This window comes from Silurus meridionalis, chromosome 6 (assembly GCF_014805685.1).
Source record: "Silurus meridionalis isolate SWU-2019-XX chromosome 6, ASM1480568v1, whole genome shotgun sequence".
In the NCBI taxonomy this organism is placed as follows: Eukaryota; Metazoa; Chordata; class Actinopteri; order Siluriformes; family Siluridae; genus Silurus; species Silurus meridionalis.
This window is the reverse complement of record NC_060889.1, coordinates 23,413,522-23,430,314: the sequence shown is the minus strand read 5'-3', so window position 1 is coordinate 23,430,314 and position 16,793 is coordinate 23,413,522. Positions and strand designations below refer to the sequence as shown.

Genomic DNA, 16,793 nt, shown 5'->3' with positions numbered 1-16,793 from the left:
GTACAAGTACATTTAGTATGGTAGCTATTAATACTATTTTTACTTCTTTGGCTACTGACTTAGCAAATTTTTTTCTTTTAACAATTTTTAATAATAATTGTTTTTATTGTTGTGTGCACTACGACTGGCTAGCTGTATCACACATTTCTGCATGTACTAGCCAGATTAATTAGCATGCACATTTTTTTTTCAAAATCCAGCACAGTAAAGAAGTATCGCTACAAATCTTAGGCTTACATGCGTTCACTTTATTGTTTACTAAATGTTGCACAAAATTTTCAGACTTTCGATCTTTCTTTGGCCTTTCCTCGCAAATCGCTACCTCAGACATTTTATATAACTATGGCTACACTTGTAGGAATTTCCATCTGTTTTTTTATTTATATTAATGGAGAAATATTTAATGGACACCTGAGGACAAAATTTGTATATGCTTTTCAAACATCTCATTTAACATTTCAGGGTTTCTGTGGGGATCTTACAAAGTTCCAAATGTAAAAAAAAAAATTACGAAAAAAAAATGAATGTTTTTGTTTGTTTCCTTCCACTGTGGTGTAGTTCTTTCTTTCACTAGTCCACATATAATTTGCTGTATTACAACTACAATTGAGACCAACATGCAACAGCCAGTCAGCTTCCTCTTATTGCCACCAATCTCTCTTATATTCTACCACATACATAAAACGGATTTTATTTTTCAGCTATGGGGAAGTGCAACTTTAGCGATACTTTGCTTAAATAAAATGAATTTAGGGCTCCGTAAAGGTCAGTTGCCAACAACATATTTGTATGTTGTTGATGTTGTGATTTAGGTATTAAGTTTCGTTCTTAATAGTCTTAAAAGACCTCTTTTGTTAATATATTAGACCTAATCCACTCTTCTGGGAAGATGTTCCACTAGATTTTGGCGTGTACTTGTGGAGATTTGTGCTCATTCAGCCACAAGGGTGTTTGTAAAGTCAGGTACTGATGTAGGTGTGGTGAGTCAGCGTCTATTCATCTCAAAGGAGATCTTCCAACCCATATAAAGCATATCTTCATGTATCTCGTTATATAGCATTGTATGTAACGTCATATACAATTGTGTACCTCAACATTGTGGTAAAAACACTGGGAAGAAGCACATATGGCTAGAGAGGTCAGGTGTCCCAATACTCTAGTCCATATTGTGTAGCTAGCTATATTTTCATTACTTTGTGTGAGCTGCGTTTATTTTAGATTAGCAACCAAAACACGGTGCTGTGTAGCACTTTAGCGTGCTGAGTGTACCAGCTCATAGGTTTATTATTTGTCCACGTTTGAAATCTGAGCTGAGGTAACGTTAGCTGCTGTGACAGGACTCTGTGTGGTTAATGTTAAGACAATGTTTTTTCAAAACAAGGAAATGAGAAAGTAAGTAGCTTTTATTTCCTCATGTGCTTTGATTGCTTGTCAGGAAGCTGACAGGGAGAGTCGTCGTTGATGTAGCGCCTGATTAGAGAGCTTTATAATTAGCTCTCGTGTTGATTCGGTTGTGAAGTGTAAAGACTGAACTCTCTGTAGTGTCTCAGTGCAGGTCCTTTGTGTTTGACAGAATTGTGCTTTTATATTCGATATACTCTCAGTTTGTGCTTCTTTTGTTCATGACCACTTCATACTTTCTTTCATTAGTTTAACGCTGAGATGCTCTTTAAGCTGAATTCTGATTGTTCTCTTGTGTGTTGTGTAGGTCGGTTTTGGGTTGGAGCACGTCTCCCGAGAACAGATCCAGGAGGTGGAGGAGGACCTGGATGAGCTCTACGACAGCTTGGAGATGTACAACCCGAGCGACAGCGGTCCCGAGATGGAGGAGACCGATAGCATCCTGAGCACACCCAAACCTAAACTAAGGTCACACACACACACACACACACACACACACACACACACAGTATCAGATCAGAGCTCTATAGTAGGCCATTTATGATCCACACCAACCCACGTAAAGCATATCTTCTTGGAGCTGGCTTTGTGCACATGGGCGTTGTCATGCTGCAACAGGTTTGGGTAGAGGTTGAACTGATTTATCCGATACCGATATCTAGGTTGGATCTAACCGATTGTTCAACTGATTACAGGAACTGGAACTGTTACAGTTCCATCATTGTTGGTGTGCAGTTAAGCGTAGAACTGTTTATGCAAACTGTGTTCCTGAACCATTGTAGCAGACTGTTGATATTAATTACATTCCAAATCCATTCTCACAGTTCATCAGTTGCGCAGGAACATGGATCTTTATGGTGTAGATGCCTTCACGTCTCTGACCTGTCTTTTGTCAGCAAGGCATTTCCTCACACAAATCTTCTGCTGAAGAATAATTTTTCCTTTTGTTTTTTCACACAATGTGAACTGCCATGTATGAAGATGATCCATTTCTAAAACACTCACATAAGCTCATCCGGCAGCAACATCCGCCCTCACGGTCAAAGTCCCCGAGATCCCACTTTTCCCATCGTGATGTTTAATGTGAATATGACCTGACCCTCTTGGTGTGCACGTTCTCTTTTTGTTTTGAATAACCCACAAGCTGGAGCAGATGGTGCTGCTGTTTATAGAGACACAAACATAACTATTTATAACAATCGGACAGTCATGAGGGACAAGAGGAATTGAACATAGAGGATGTTTAAAGACAGAGATGGCCGCACATATACACGAAGTGTGCGAGGGTGAAAGGGAGCATAGCTGCCCTCTGGTGGTGAGATAGGAATGGCAGTTACTGGCACGGTCTCTCCAGCACACACTCCATCATTAGCAGAATCACTGTAATCAGCCCGTATTCCATCCCGTTTAAATCCGTATAATCATCCCAAAGCCGCTCCAGCCCAAACACACCGACCTGCGTTATTACTCATTCAGCCGAACAGCTGATCCAAACAGCATAGTCGAGCCAGCCGTCTGTCTACGAATAGAAATGATCAAGATTTTAGCCTGTGAATCGGAAGCAGGTGTAGAGAGAGACGATTTAGCAAGTCTTTGTGTGTGTGTGCGTGCAGGCCGTTCTTCGAGGGAATGTCGCAGTCCAGCTCACAGACGGAAATCGGCAGCCTGAACAGCAAAGGAAGCCTGACCCGAGACCCCTTCAGCCCGGTGAGTACGTGAGGGGAAATGGCGGTGGTCAGTGGTGGATGAAGTACATAAACCTTGTACTTGAGTTAAAGTAGAGATACAGTAGGTAAAATATATTCCAGAAAAAGTACAATTGTTCTCTTTCAACTTTTAAAAGTACAAAGTATTTGCCTTTAAATAAACCTAAGTATCCAAAATACTATGTTTTATTGTGGCTATAATGTCATCATTTATGTCACAAACCTTTTTTTCAGCTGCGTATAAGATCATTTATTCCTCTCGAAATGTTCTACAGTTGAACTGACGCTCAATTGTATGTTAGTGATCAGTAGAAACCAAGCGCCAATCAAAAGTTTAAAACAGCGTGTGCTCGACCCTGATTGGCGGTTTGCCGCGGGTTTGACCAATTACATTTTTTTCTTCTCATAAATAAAAAAGAAACGACTGATTTCGCAAAATGGAGTTGAGTAAAATATTTGACTTTGAAATGTAGTGAAGTTCAAGTCTCGCCAAAAGAAAATACTTCAGTAAAGCACAGACATGCGAAAAAGCTACTTAAGTACAGTAACAAATTACATTTACTTCTTTACTGTCCACCACTGACAGACTCTTCCAGCTTCCAGAGAAACCATACTTCGTTTATTTATTTATTTATTAATATAACTTGCGTCCTGTTTCTTTAGAACTCTTGCAGCAGTAAGTTGAGCAGTTTGAGGAAGAGGTAATTGGAGACAGGCATCGGGATCACAGCACTTTTCACTTTGAGATTTTCACCTTCACATTTCGGGCTTTGTGTGATCATTTCCACTCGCTCGCTCAGGCTCCGCCCTCCATTTACAAACCGGGACTTTTATTGTTAAAGGAATATAAATGGACGCTAGCGTGTTGGTACTACACCCAGTGGCTAGTGTGTCTTATTGCTTATAGGTGGCGCACATGTCACGGGCCAGTCCACACAACAGTGTTAGAGTAATGGAACGGCATGTGGTGATGAAGTTCCTTGTGAACGAATCCCTGTTGTGGTGGTTCCCTGGTGACGAAGTGAAGCACGTTGTCTGAGGATGTTCAGGCGTACTGACTAATCTTTCTCTGCCGAATCTTTCCAGGCGTTAGTTAAAAGTGGTTTAAATATATCGTCGTATAAATGTAGCAGTGGAGGATGTCCATTCTTTGTAATTTGTTCAATTATTTTATACACTTAAGTGTATCAGACACCCGTCTAATCAGACACCCGTCTAATCAGACACCCGTCTGATTGACAGCTGCGTCTCCTCGGTGACGGCGTGTCTGTTGAAAAAGCCAAGCGCAGCAGTGTTTTTTCAAAAGTAATATTATGTAGATTAGCAATGGACTTGTGTATTGATACCGTCTTCAACTCCATATCCACTACGCCACAGTCGTACAGACTCGTACACTGTGCAGTTCCTGAGTTCATGGGAAATGTTGCCGAATTGTTGCTTCTTTCTCCGCTCTAAAACCCCCTGGTGCTGCTTATCAGCTCTGTAATGTGAGGTGAAGTGAGTGTGCGAGCACCAGGACGAGGGTTGGGAAGCTGTGGGTGGTGTAGATGATGTCAGGGCAGTCGTGTGTAACGTGAAGCAGTGTAGACTCAGCTCCTGTGTTTCTCCAGCAGGGGGAGCAGCCTCCTTCAGACAAGATGAAACACTCGCGCAGCCGCAACCTGGATGAGACCACAGCCGAGCCTGACGTTACGGTGAGACCCTGATCTACGTGTACTTGAGTTATGCACACGCATACACACATTATACACACGTTATACATTTTATATGTATTTAGTTCAAGCAGGCATAGTAGTTGTACTGAATGCATACTTTTTATTGGTTGTATTGCGCTTTGTTATACTAAATTATTGATGGTAATTGTTTTGTTTTAATTGCATCTAAGGTGTCCTTGAGTGCCATGTAAGGCACCTATAAATACAATTTATTATTATTATTATTATTATTATTATACACACATTTGCTTTATTTCTCATGGTCTTTCACAGTTCTCGGTACACATTGAAGCATGAATAAGCATTTTAAAACTGTGTGTGTGTGTGTGTGTGTGTGTGTGTGTGTGTGTGTGTGTGTGTGTGTGTAGGAGGTAAATGATCAGGAGCTCTTCCCCGAGGTGCCTCCCTCCATTACCGTTTCTGTAGCTGAGAAACCACGCACACCACTGAAGACCAGCAAGAGCGAAGGACAAACCATGCCATCTCCTAGGTCCGCTTAAACACACACACACACACACACACACCAATATGTACCAGGTTTTTTCAATTTCTAAAATCACAAGTATATCAAATACTACTTTGTTTGCCTTTGAAAATAGTCTCTACAATTACTAGCCATTACTAGTCCTTACAAAGGTGTAAAAACACACACACACGCACAGCTATAACCCAATTACACACACATCAGCATGCTGTACATCCTTGAATCGGAGATAAAGAGTGCACTTTAATTTAATTTGGTATATGATGATGTTTAATTGCCGGTGCGTGTAGGTTGGAAGGAACACACACGCCTCGGCAGAAACGCAGCACTCCAATGAAAGAGCGTCAGCTCTCGAAACCGCTGAGCGAACGAACCAACAGCTCGGACAGCGAGAGGTCACCTGAGCTAGGACACAGTGCACAGGTACACACACACACACTCACAAGCGCACACATTCCGCTTCGTCATCCATGTCACCGGATCTGCTAGAAAACAAAGTTATCAATCAATCGACCAATCAGTGATGTATGTACCACAAGCTCCTCCCCCCCGGTAATCCCTGCTTCATAGATCATTATAATGGGCGGAAATTAGACTGAACAATGACACGCGATATCTAATGTAGCGCAGGTTTCTGACTGTGACACGTGGACGCTTTCCTCACATGGACGTTTTGTTTGTCACGTCGGCTTCATTTGTCTTTGTGTCTGCAGAGGAGTCCGATCTCGGAGACTAAATAAGGAATGCTAATGCGCTGTTTATTCTTGTTACAGAGATGCAAACTGAATTATTAATGCAGAGTCGAATAACCTGTGTGTGTTTGTGTGTGTGTGTGTGTGTGTGTGTGTGTGTGTGTGTGTGTGTGTGTGTGTAGGTCCTCAGGAAAGCCATGTACGATCAGTTGAATCAGATTTTGGTGTCCGATGCAGCGTTACCTGAGAGCCTCATCCTTGTTAATGGCACTGACTGGCAGGGCCAGGTAAGAGCGTGTGAGCGTGTGTGTGTGTGTGTGTGTGTGTGTGTGTTGGGGTCAAAATGTGTTTCACACTTTTTATGTATTTGTTTCATCTTGTCCTTGTTTTTGTGTGTATGTGTGTCAACTGTGCGTGTTGGTGTGGGTGTGTGTGTGTGTGTGTCTCAGGACCTTATAAATGAGTGTGCATCTCCCAAGGGTGTGTGTTATATATATCTTCATGTCCTATGGGACAGTTGCTAATGTTGTGAAATCTTTGTGGTTGTTAAAGTTGTCCCTCTATTGTATCTCACGAGAGTGTAAAAAGTGGTGTTTCCCTGTGTTTTGTTATGTCCTGGGAGTGTGTCCCTGGGGTGCATATCCCGAGAGTGTGTGTTGTATGTATGTGCATGTCAGCACATTGGGACATATAATTTGTGGTTGTGGTTATCAGTGGTGTCCCTCAAGTGTATGTCCCTGTGTGTGTGTGTGTGTGTGTGTGTGTGTGCGTGTGTCTCACTGGTGTGTCCCAGGTTTGTGCGTGTTGGTGTCTGTATCTTTTGGGAGTGTGTCCCTGTGTGCATATCCCAGAAGTGTGTGTGTGTGTGTGTGTGTGTGTGTGTGTGTGTATATATATATATATATATATACAGGAGTGCAGAATTATTAGGCAATGAGTATTTTGACCACATCATCCTCGTTATGCATGTTGTCTTACTCAAGCTGTATAGGCTGGAAAGCCTACTACCAATTAAGCATATTAGGTGATGTGCATCTCTGTAATGAGAAGGTGTGGTCTAATGACATCAACACCCTATATCAGGTGTGCATAATTATTAGGCAACTTCCTTTCCTTTGGCAAATGGGTCAAAAGAAGGACTTGACAGGCTCAGAAAAGTCAAAAATAGTGAGATATATTGCAGAGGGATGCAGCAGTCTTAAAATAGCCAAGCTTCTGAAGCGTGATCATCGAACAATCAAGCGTTTCATTCAAAATAGTCGACAGGGTCGCAAGAAGCGTGTGGAAAAACCAAGGCGCAAAATAACTGCCCGTGAACTGAGAAAGTCAAGCGTGCAGCTGCCAAGATGCCACTTGCCACCAGTTTGGCCATATTTCAGAGCTGCAACATCACTGAGTGCCCAAAAGCACAAGGTGTGCAATACTCAGAGACATGGCCAAGGTAAGAAAGGCAGAAAGTCGACCACCACTGAACAAGACACACAAGCTGAAACGTCAAGACTGGGCCAAGAAATATCTCAAGACTGATTTTTCTAAGGTTTTATGGACTGATGAAATGAGAGTGAGTCTTGATGGGCCAGATGGATGGGCCCGTGGCTGGATTGGTAAAGGGCAGAGAGCTCCAGTCCGACTCAGACGCCAGCAAGGTGGAGGTGGAGTACTGGTTTGGGCTGGTATCATCAAAGATGAGCTTGTGGGGCCTTTTCGGGTTGAGGATGGAGTCAAGCTGAACTCCCAGTCCTACTGCCAGTTTCTGGAAGACACCTTCTTCAAGCAGTGGTACAGGAAGAAGTCTGCATCCTTCAAGAAAACATGATTTTCATGCAGGACAATGCTCCATCACACACGCCCAAGTACTCCACAGCGTGGCTGGCAAGAAAGGGTATAAAAGAAGAAAATCTAATGATATGGCCTCCTTGTTCACCTGATCTGAACCCCATTGAGAACCTGTGGTCCATCATCAAATGTGCGATTTACAAGGAGGGAAAACAGTACACCTCTCTGAACAGTGTCTGGGAGGCTGTGGTTGCTGCTGCACGCACTGTTGATGGTGAACAGATCAAAACACTGACAGAATCCATGGATGGCAGGCTTTTGAGTGTCCTTGCAAAGAAAGGTGGCTATATTGGTCACTGATTTGTTTTTGTTTGGTTTTTGAATGTCAGAAATGTATATTTGTGAATGTTGAGATGTTATATTGGTTTCACTGGTAAAATAAATAATTGAAATGGGTATGAATTTGTTTTTGTTGTTGCCTAATAATTATGCACAGTAATAGTCACCTGCACACACAGATATCCCCTAAAATAGCTAAAACTAAAACTACTTCCAAAAATATTCAGCTTTGATATTAATGAGTTTTTTGTGTTCATTGAGAACATGGTTGTTGTTCAAATTAAATCCTCAAATAAAATTAATCCTCAAAAATACAACTTGCCTAATAATTCTGCACTCCCTGTATATATACACACACACACACACACACATACACTCACCGACCACTTTATTAGGTACACCTGTCCAACTGCTCGTTAACGCAAATTTCTAATCAGCCAATCACATGGCAGCAACTCAATGCATTTAGGCATGTAGACATGGTCAAGACGATCTGCTACAGTTTAAACCGAGCGTCAGAATGGGGAAGAAAGGTGATTTAAGTGACTTTGAACGTGGCATGGTTGTTGGTGCCAGACGGGCTGGTCTGAGTATTTCAGAAACTGCTGATCTACTGGGATTTTTATGCACAACCATCTCTAGGGTTTACAGAGAATGGCCCGAAAAAGAGAAAATATCCAGTGAGCTGCAGTTCTGTGAACGCAAATGCCTTGTTGATGCCAGAGGTCAGAGGAGAATGGCCAGACTGGTTCGAGCTGATAGAAAGGCAACAGTAACTCAAATAACCACTCATTACAACCGAGGTATGCAGAAGAGCATCTCTGAATGCACAACACATCGAACCTTGAGGCGGATGGGCTACAGCAGCAGAAGACCACACCGGGTGCCACTCCTGACAGCTAAGAACAGGAAACTGAGGCTACACCGCACAGGCTCACCAAAATTGGACAATAGAAGATTGGAAAACGTTGCCTGGTCTGATGAGTCTCGATTTCTGCTGCGACATTCGGATGGTAGGGTCAGAATTTGGCGTCAACAACATGAAAGCATGGATCCATCCTGCCTTGTATCATCGGTTCAGGCTGGTGGTGGTGGTGTAATGGTGTGGGGGATATTTTCTTGGCACACTTTGGGCCCATTAGTACCAATTGAGCATCGTGTCAACGCCACAGCCTACCTGAGTATTGTTGCTGACCATGTCCATCCCTTTATGACCACAGTGTACCACATCTTCTGATGGCTACTTCCAGCAGGATAACGCGCCATGTCATAAAGCGCGAATCATCTCAGACTGGTTTCTTGAACATGACAATGAGTTTACTGTACTCAAATAGCCTCCACAGTCACCAGATCTCAATCCAATAGAGCACCTTTGGGATGTGGAGATTCGCATCATGGATGTGCAGCCAACAAATCTGCAGAAACTGCGTGATGCTATCATGTCAATATGGACCAAGATCTCTGAGGAATGTTTCCAGTACCTTGTTGAATCTATGCCACGAAGGATTAAGGCAGTTCTGAAGGCAAAAGAGGGTCCAACCCTGTACTAGCAAGGTGTACCTAATAAAGTGGCCTGTGTGTGTGTGTATGTATGTATGTATGTATGTGTGTATACATATATATATATATATTTATATAATGTATATTTATATAATGTATATGTATGCATATTCTAGGAACTTGGACCTTTGTGGTTGTCAGTGGTGTCCCTTGTTTGCATGTTGTAAGATAAGTGTGTCCCAGTGTCTGTGTGTCTCAGTGGGGTGTGTCTGTGTGTCTCAGTGGGGTGTGTCTGTGTCTGTGTGTCTCAGTGGGGTGTCTCTGTGTCTGTGTGTCTCAGTGGTGTGTCCCTGGAGAGTGTTTGATGTGACTCTGTGACATTTTGATGGGCTCTATTAATCAAAAGTGTGTGTGTGTGTGTGTGTGTGTGTGTGTGTGTGTGTGTGCGCAGTATGTAGCTGAGCAGTTGCAGGTTCAGAAGCACCCAGTGGTGTGTACGTGTTCCTCAGCAGAGATTCAGGCCGTTCTCTCCGCTGTGTTGACGCGCATCCAGAAGTTGTGAGTCGTTTTACACAAAACTGCCCACAGTCCTGCTGTTACACTCTAATAGAGTAATCAGTTATCATTTCATCTCTCACTCTCTCACTTCCACTCTCTTCCTTCCTTCTCTCTCTCTGTCTATCTCCTCACTTTCTTCCCCTTTCTCTCACCCTCCATTTTTACTTTCCTCCCTTTCTTTTCTCTTCTCCTCTATACCTCTCACTGTGCTCTCTCTCTCTCTCTCTCTCTCTCTCTCTCTCTCTCTCTCTCATATTTCTCTCTTTCTTTGTCTTTCTCTCTCCTCCTCCTCTTTTTCCTCTCCTGCTTTCTTTTATTTTCTTTCATTGTCTTTCTCTCTCTCTCTCTCTCTCTCCCCTCTTGTTTTTAAGTACAGTGTGAAGCAGAAATATACTTGTCAGCTGATAAATTTTATTGTAGGTTAAGCAAAACTCTCTGTGTGCATCACCAGAAAGGAACAGAAAGCTGGGCATGAAATTGTACCATAATAATATGTACCATTTAATAACCATAAACTAATGACTACTAACTAACACAGTTGACATTTTTGCAATTGAATGATGCTGTAATGATGGTCTGTGTTCTGTAATTATTTATTTTTAAATAAAAAACTCTCTCTCTCTCTGTCTGTGTAGCTGTAACTGTAACTCGTCGATGCCGAGGCCTGTGAAGGTGGCAGTAGTTGGTGCTCAGTGTTATCTGGGTTCCATCCTGCAGTTCTTCGTCAGTCAGTTGGCCAATAAGACGTCTGATTGGCTGAACCACATGCGCTTCCTGGTGGTTCCTCTGGGTGAGTGAAGGCCACCACCAACATCACAATTCTGTCCTCAAACATTCCAATAGATGTCATAGATGACATGTATGCTAGGTTTTTTTTTTACTTTTAATTTACGTGTTATTTTGATTTAGTCCTGATCTACACTATATTACATAAACAAAGTATTTCCTATTGCACTCATAACAAAGAGCATTGTCTCATAGCAGCTTTTTCCCTCTGTCTCTCTGACACTTGCATACAGAAATAAATTTAGATTGAACCTGACCTCTTCTTTATGCCTCTCTATATCTTTGTTTTTGTTTTGTTTTTTTCTTCCATCTATGCAGGTTCCCATCCTGTTGCTAAGCACCTGGGTGCCCTTGACAACCGCTACAGTTCAGTTTTCCTGGATGGAGCGTGGAGGAGCTGTTCAGTCGTCCAGAACCTCCTCAGTCAGGTAAACACACACACACACACACACACACACACACACACACACACACACACACACACACACACACATCTCACGATGCTTTGCAGCTGATATGTCCATGTCTGGTGACTAGCAAACAAGGCAACACTATGAGTGTAAAAGTTTTGTTTTTCATCTGTTTGTGGTTCTTCTGCAAACTGTTCACTCAAAGTTAGAGATAGAGATTAAGGCAGTTCTGAAGGCAAAGAGGGTCCAACCCTGTACTAGCAAGGTGTACCTAATAAAGTGGCCTGTGTGTGTGTGTATGTATGTATGTATGTATGTGTGTATATATATATATATATATTTATATAATGTATATTTATATAATGTATATGTATGCATATTCTAGGAACTTGGACCTTTGTGGTTGTCAGTGGTGTCCCTTGTTTGCATGTTGTAAGATAAGTGTGTCCCAGTGTCTGTGTGTCTCAGTGGGGTGTGTCTGTGTGTCTCAGTGGGGTGTGTCTGTGTCTGTGTGTCTCAGTGGGGTGTCTCTGTGTCTGTGTGTCTCAGTGGTGTGTCCCTGGAGAGTGTTTGATGTGACTCTGTGACATTTTGATGGGCTCTATTAATCAAAAGTGTGTGTGTGTGTGTGTGTGTGTGTGTGTGTGTGTGTGTGCGCAGTATGTAGCTGAGCAGTTGCAGGTTCAGAAGCACCCAGTGGTGTGTACGTGTTCCTCAGCAGAGATTCAGGCCGTTCTCTCCGCTGTGTTGACGCGCATCCAGAAGTTGTGAGTCGTTTTACACAAAACTGCCCACAGTCCTGCTGTTACACTCTAATAGAGTAATCAGTTATCATTTCATCTCTCACTCTCTCACTTCCACTCTCTTTCCTTCCTTCTCTCTCTCTGTCTATCTCCCTCACTTTCTTCCCCCTTTCTCTCACCCCCCCTCCATTTTTTACTTTCCCTCCCTTTCTTTTCTCTTCTCCTCTATACCTCTCACTGTGCTCTCTCTCTCTCTCTCTCTCTCTCTCTCTCTCTCTCTCTCATATTTCTCTCTTTCTTTGTCTTTCTCTCTCCTCCTCCTCTTTTTCCTCTCCTGCTTTCTTTTATTTTCTTTCATTGTCTTTCTCTCTCTCTCTCTCTCTCTCCCCTCTTGTTTTTAAGTACAGTGTGAAGCAGAAATATACTTGTCAGCTGATAAATTTTATTGTAGGTTAAGCAAAACTCTCTGTGTGCATCACCAGAAAGGAACAGAAAGCTGGGCATGAAATTGTACCATAATAATATGTACCATTTAATAACCATAAACTAATGACTACTAACTAACACAGTTGACATTTTTGCAATTGAATGATGCTGTAATGATGGTCTGTGTTCTGTAATTATTTATTTTTAAATAAAAAACTCTCTCTCTCTCTGTCTGTGTAGCTGTAACTGTAACTCGTCGATGCCGAGGCCTGTGAAGGTGGCAGTAGTTGGTGCTCAGTGTTATCTGGGTTCCATCCTGCAGTTCTTCGTCAGTCAGTTGGCCAATAAGACGTCTGATTGGCTGAACCACATGCGCTTCCTGGTGGTTCCTCTGGGTGAGTGAAGGCCACCACCAACATCACAATTCTGTCCTCAAACATTCCAATAGATGTCATAGATGACATGTATGCTAGGTTTTTTTTTTACTTTTAATTTACGTGTTATTTTGATTTAGTCCTGATCTACACTATATTACATAAACAAAGTATTTCCTATTGCACTCATAACAAAGAGCATTGTCTCATAGCAGCTTTTTCCCTCTGTCTCTCTGACACTTGCATACAGAAATAAATTTAGATTGAACCTGACCTCTTCTTTATGCCTCTCTATATCTTTGTTTTTGTTTTGTTTTTTTCTTCCATCTATGCAGGTTCCCATCCTGTTGCTAAGCACCTGGGTGCCCTTGACAACCGCTACAGTTCAGTTTTCCTGGATGGAGCGTGGAGGGAGCTGTTCAGTCGTCCAGAACCTCCTCAGTCAGGTAAACACACACACACACACACACACACACACACACACACACACACACACACACACACACACACATCTCACGATGCTTTGCAGCTGATATGTCCATGTCTGGTGACTAGCAAACAAGGCAACACTATGAGTGTAAAAGTTTTGTTTTTCATCTGTTTGTGGTTCTTCTGCAAACTGTTCACTCAAAGTTAGAGATAGAGATTAGAGATTTGTATAGAACAGATTTGGAAGATCTCCTGCAATAGAGAAATCTCACAAATCTCCACAAGCACACTCCAAAATCAAGTGGAACATCTTCCCAGAAGAGTTAATGGGGATTAAATGTAGAAGGAGATGTTAAAAAATCACAATGAATCCTATGGTCAAGTGTCCACAAACTTTTGTCCATATAGTGTATATGAAGGTTTGTTGTATTTCACTCAGAACTCGTCTTCTAAAGAGGAGCAATTGTGGATGAAAAAGATGGGCAGTGCAGGTCAGATGTCTCGTTGCTCTGGTCATTATTCTGTTGAGCAGGAAATCATGTGAACGCCACCGTGCCGTGTTTACAATTTAGGAACTCGTATTTGCTCAAGATTTTCCTGCCTTGTCTATTTTTTTGCCAATAAACCATGTACTAATCCCCACCTCTGAACTTGTACACAAACTTGTAAGAAAGACTTGGAGGCACCATAAGCCCTCGGATATTAAGTTTATGACTTGGAAAATGAAAGCGTTCCACACTGTGGTCAGGTTTCTCCCCTCAAACTCCAAATACTCCAGGTTGCAGAGTTTAGTGTTTACAAGTGACTTCTTCTTTATGACATTTCTGCCTCCTAGTGGACGTCTTTACACACAAGCAGTGTTCAGTGTTCAGTGTTTTCATCTCAGACCCTCACGATGCAGTGGCAATGAAAGTGTGAGCGTCAGCACCTCTATTGCACCAAAGCTGGAAGGCTTATTAAGGAGACAGAAAGATTGATTTAAAATGAATATTGCGCTTCAGAGCGGTCGGAAGTGTGTGTGTGTGTGTGTGTGTGTGTGTGTGTGTGTGTGTAGGCTCAGAGGGTTTATACAGATACAAAACGTATAAGAACTCACTTTCACGCTTATTACTTTTTACAGTGAGAAGCTCAGACACTCGCTCCACACTTTAATAAATAACCGAGTTCCTAATGTGCTTCTATTTGATTTCTCATCGTTTAATAATGTTGCCTTTCCTCACAATCTCACACCTGCATCATCTGTAATCCAACCAAACATCATTTTTCTCACCAATCCTGCTGAAAGAGAATATAGACCTTAAATACTCAACCACTCTGTTCTTTCTGTTCCAAATCTTAACTCAGATGCAGCACTCATGACTCCTGTTTATATAGTTTATATTAGTCTATCTGTCAATCTGTCTGTCTGTCAATCTGTCAATCTGTCTGTCTGTCTGTCTGTCTGTCAATCTGTGTCTGTCTGTCTATCTGTATGAATGTGTCTATCTATTTGTCTATCAATCATCAATTAATTTGTATTTAAATATATTAAATACTTGATTTAAATAGTACCTCAATTATTGGATCATGGTTCCTTTATTTAATTTTTATATATTTTAATATTTTTTTTGTATTTGTCTTTTACTATATTTTCTGAATCTTCCCTCATGATCTTTTTTTATTTGCCTTTTACTCTTCAACACTTTGAGCCACATTTAATGTGCATATGTGAACATTTTATTATCATTTTTATTATTGATGATGAGAACAGTGTAGCCATGTTATGAACAGTTTGAGATCTTCGAGAGTAAAAGACTGCTAGGGTTTTAAATTGTTGTGTGTGTGTGTGTGTGTGTGTGTGTGTGTGTGTGTGTGTAGACATGTTGGACGTAGCAGGTCGTATCACACAGTACATCAGTGGAGCGTCTCTCACCCATCAGCTCCCCATCGCTGAGGCCATGCTGACCTGCAAACACAGGACGTGAGTAAACCTTCATTATCACTGCTTCTCTAACACACACTCACAATAATAATAATAATAATAATAACAAAAATGATCTGACAAAATAATAAGAATGTGCTGCATCAAATGTTGATTGAGTAATGATTCATTTTATAGACTATCAGCGGTGCATGTTTGAGTGAGGTTTTATTTCCCTGTGTCGTGTGTGTGTGTGTGTGTGTGTGTGTGTGTGTGTGTGTGTGTGTGTGTGTTTCAGGAGGGAGGAAGATTCCTATCAGAAGTTTATCCCGTTTATAGGCGTAAGTTATCATTACCTGTGTATTAACTGATTCTGCAGTAACTGAGCTGAATCGTGTAGCTGAGTGTGAAATTGTGTTTCCAGGTTGTGAAAGTGGGTCTGATCGAGTCGGGCCAGTCGTCTACAGGTTCGTCTGTCTGCCTTTATTTGTGTTTCTTTTTTTACTGAAACCGAGATTAAGTGTGTGTGTGTGTCGACTTTTAGGGGATGCTGAAGAGGGCGTGTCTGTGAATCTGGCCGTCCCCTCGACATCTCCGCCCACTCATGGCTCTCCAGCCAATCTTAAAGAGACGGCCACGCCCCCTTCCTCACCTTCCATGGGTGCTGTTTTAGCTGTACAAGGGTGAGTGTGTGTGTTTGTGTGTTTAGAGTAGATATGTGTTAGTTTTGTCATCTCAGGATTAATACGTTTGTCTCGGTCCATGTCCCCAGGAGCCCCAGCATGTCTCACGGCGTGGACGCGATCGGTCTGCAGGTGGACTACTGGCTGGCGTCTCTGGCGGAGAAGCGGCGCGAGGGTGAGAGGAGAGACACGGGCTGTAAGAACACTCTGAAGAGCGCGTTCAGGTCCCTGCAGGTCAGCCGTCTCCCCGGAGGGAGCGCCAGCGAACCCCACGCTCCCGTCAACACCATGTCTATGACCGTGGTCACCAAAGAAAAGAACAAGAAAGGTGAGAGCCTTTTTTTACAGCTGATTTGAGACAATGTTGATTGTTAAAAGCTCAATACAAATAAAAATGAAATGAATTGAATTGAGAGCCGCGTGTCCGAGCAGGACGCCGCCGGGAGGCTCGACCCCGCCGAGACTAATGGACTTTTATCACTTCATCAGATCCCTTCTCCTTTTCTGCAGTGCCGACCATTTTTCTGGGGAAGAAGCCTAAAGAGAAGGAGGTGGACTCGAAGAGTCAGGTGATCGAGGGCATCAGTCGACTCATCTGCTCAGCCAAGCAGCAGCAGACCATTCTGAAAGGTAGAACACACGCACACACACACACACACGCACACACACTCTCGTGCACTCACACGCACACACACTCTCGTGCACTCACACGCACACACACTCTCGTGCACTCACGCACACACACTCTCGTGCACTCACACGCACACACACTCGTGTGCACACACACATGCGCACTCGTGCGCATGCACCCACACACTCGTGCGCACGCACCCACACACTCGTGCGCACACACATGCACACACGCACACAC

The 16,793-nt window shown here is 42.6% G+C and overlaps 1 protein-coding gene across 1 annotated transcript in view; it reads left to right on the top strand.

Annotated features, from left to right (window-relative positions):
• LOC124386905 (phosphofurin acidic cluster sorting protein 1-like) overlaps window positions 1–16,793 on the top strand; it is a 59,969-nt gene that overhangs the window by 41,596 nt on the left and 1,580 nt on the right. The window contains exons 9-23 of the mRNA XM_046850950.1: window positions 1,709–1,869; window positions 3,015–3,108; window positions 4,718–4,801; window positions 5,191–5,312; window positions 5,597–5,729; window positions 6,181–6,285; window positions 10,065–10,171; window positions 10,807–10,961; window positions 13,246–13,356; window positions 15,197–15,299; window positions 15,538–15,580; window positions 15,664–15,706; window positions 15,784–15,922; window positions 16,012–16,250; window positions 16,433–16,552. Coding sequence (XP_046706906.1) covers window positions 1,709–1,869; window positions 3,015–3,108; window positions 4,718–4,801; window positions 5,191–5,312; window positions 5,597–5,729; window positions 6,181–6,285; window positions 10,065–10,171; window positions 10,807–10,961; window positions 13,246–13,356; window positions 15,197–15,299; window positions 15,538–15,580; window positions 15,664–15,706; window positions 15,784–15,922; window positions 16,012–16,250; window positions 16,433–16,552 — 1,759 coding nt within the window. The remainder of the gene's footprint in view (window positions 1–1,708; window positions 1,870–3,014; window positions 3,109–4,717; window positions 4,802–5,190; window positions 5,313–5,596; window positions 5,730–6,180; window positions 6,286–10,064; window positions 10,172–10,806; window positions 10,962–13,245; window positions 13,357–15,196; window positions 15,300–15,537; window positions 15,581–15,663; window positions 15,707–15,783; window positions 15,923–16,011; window positions 16,251–16,432; window positions 16,553–16,793) is intronic.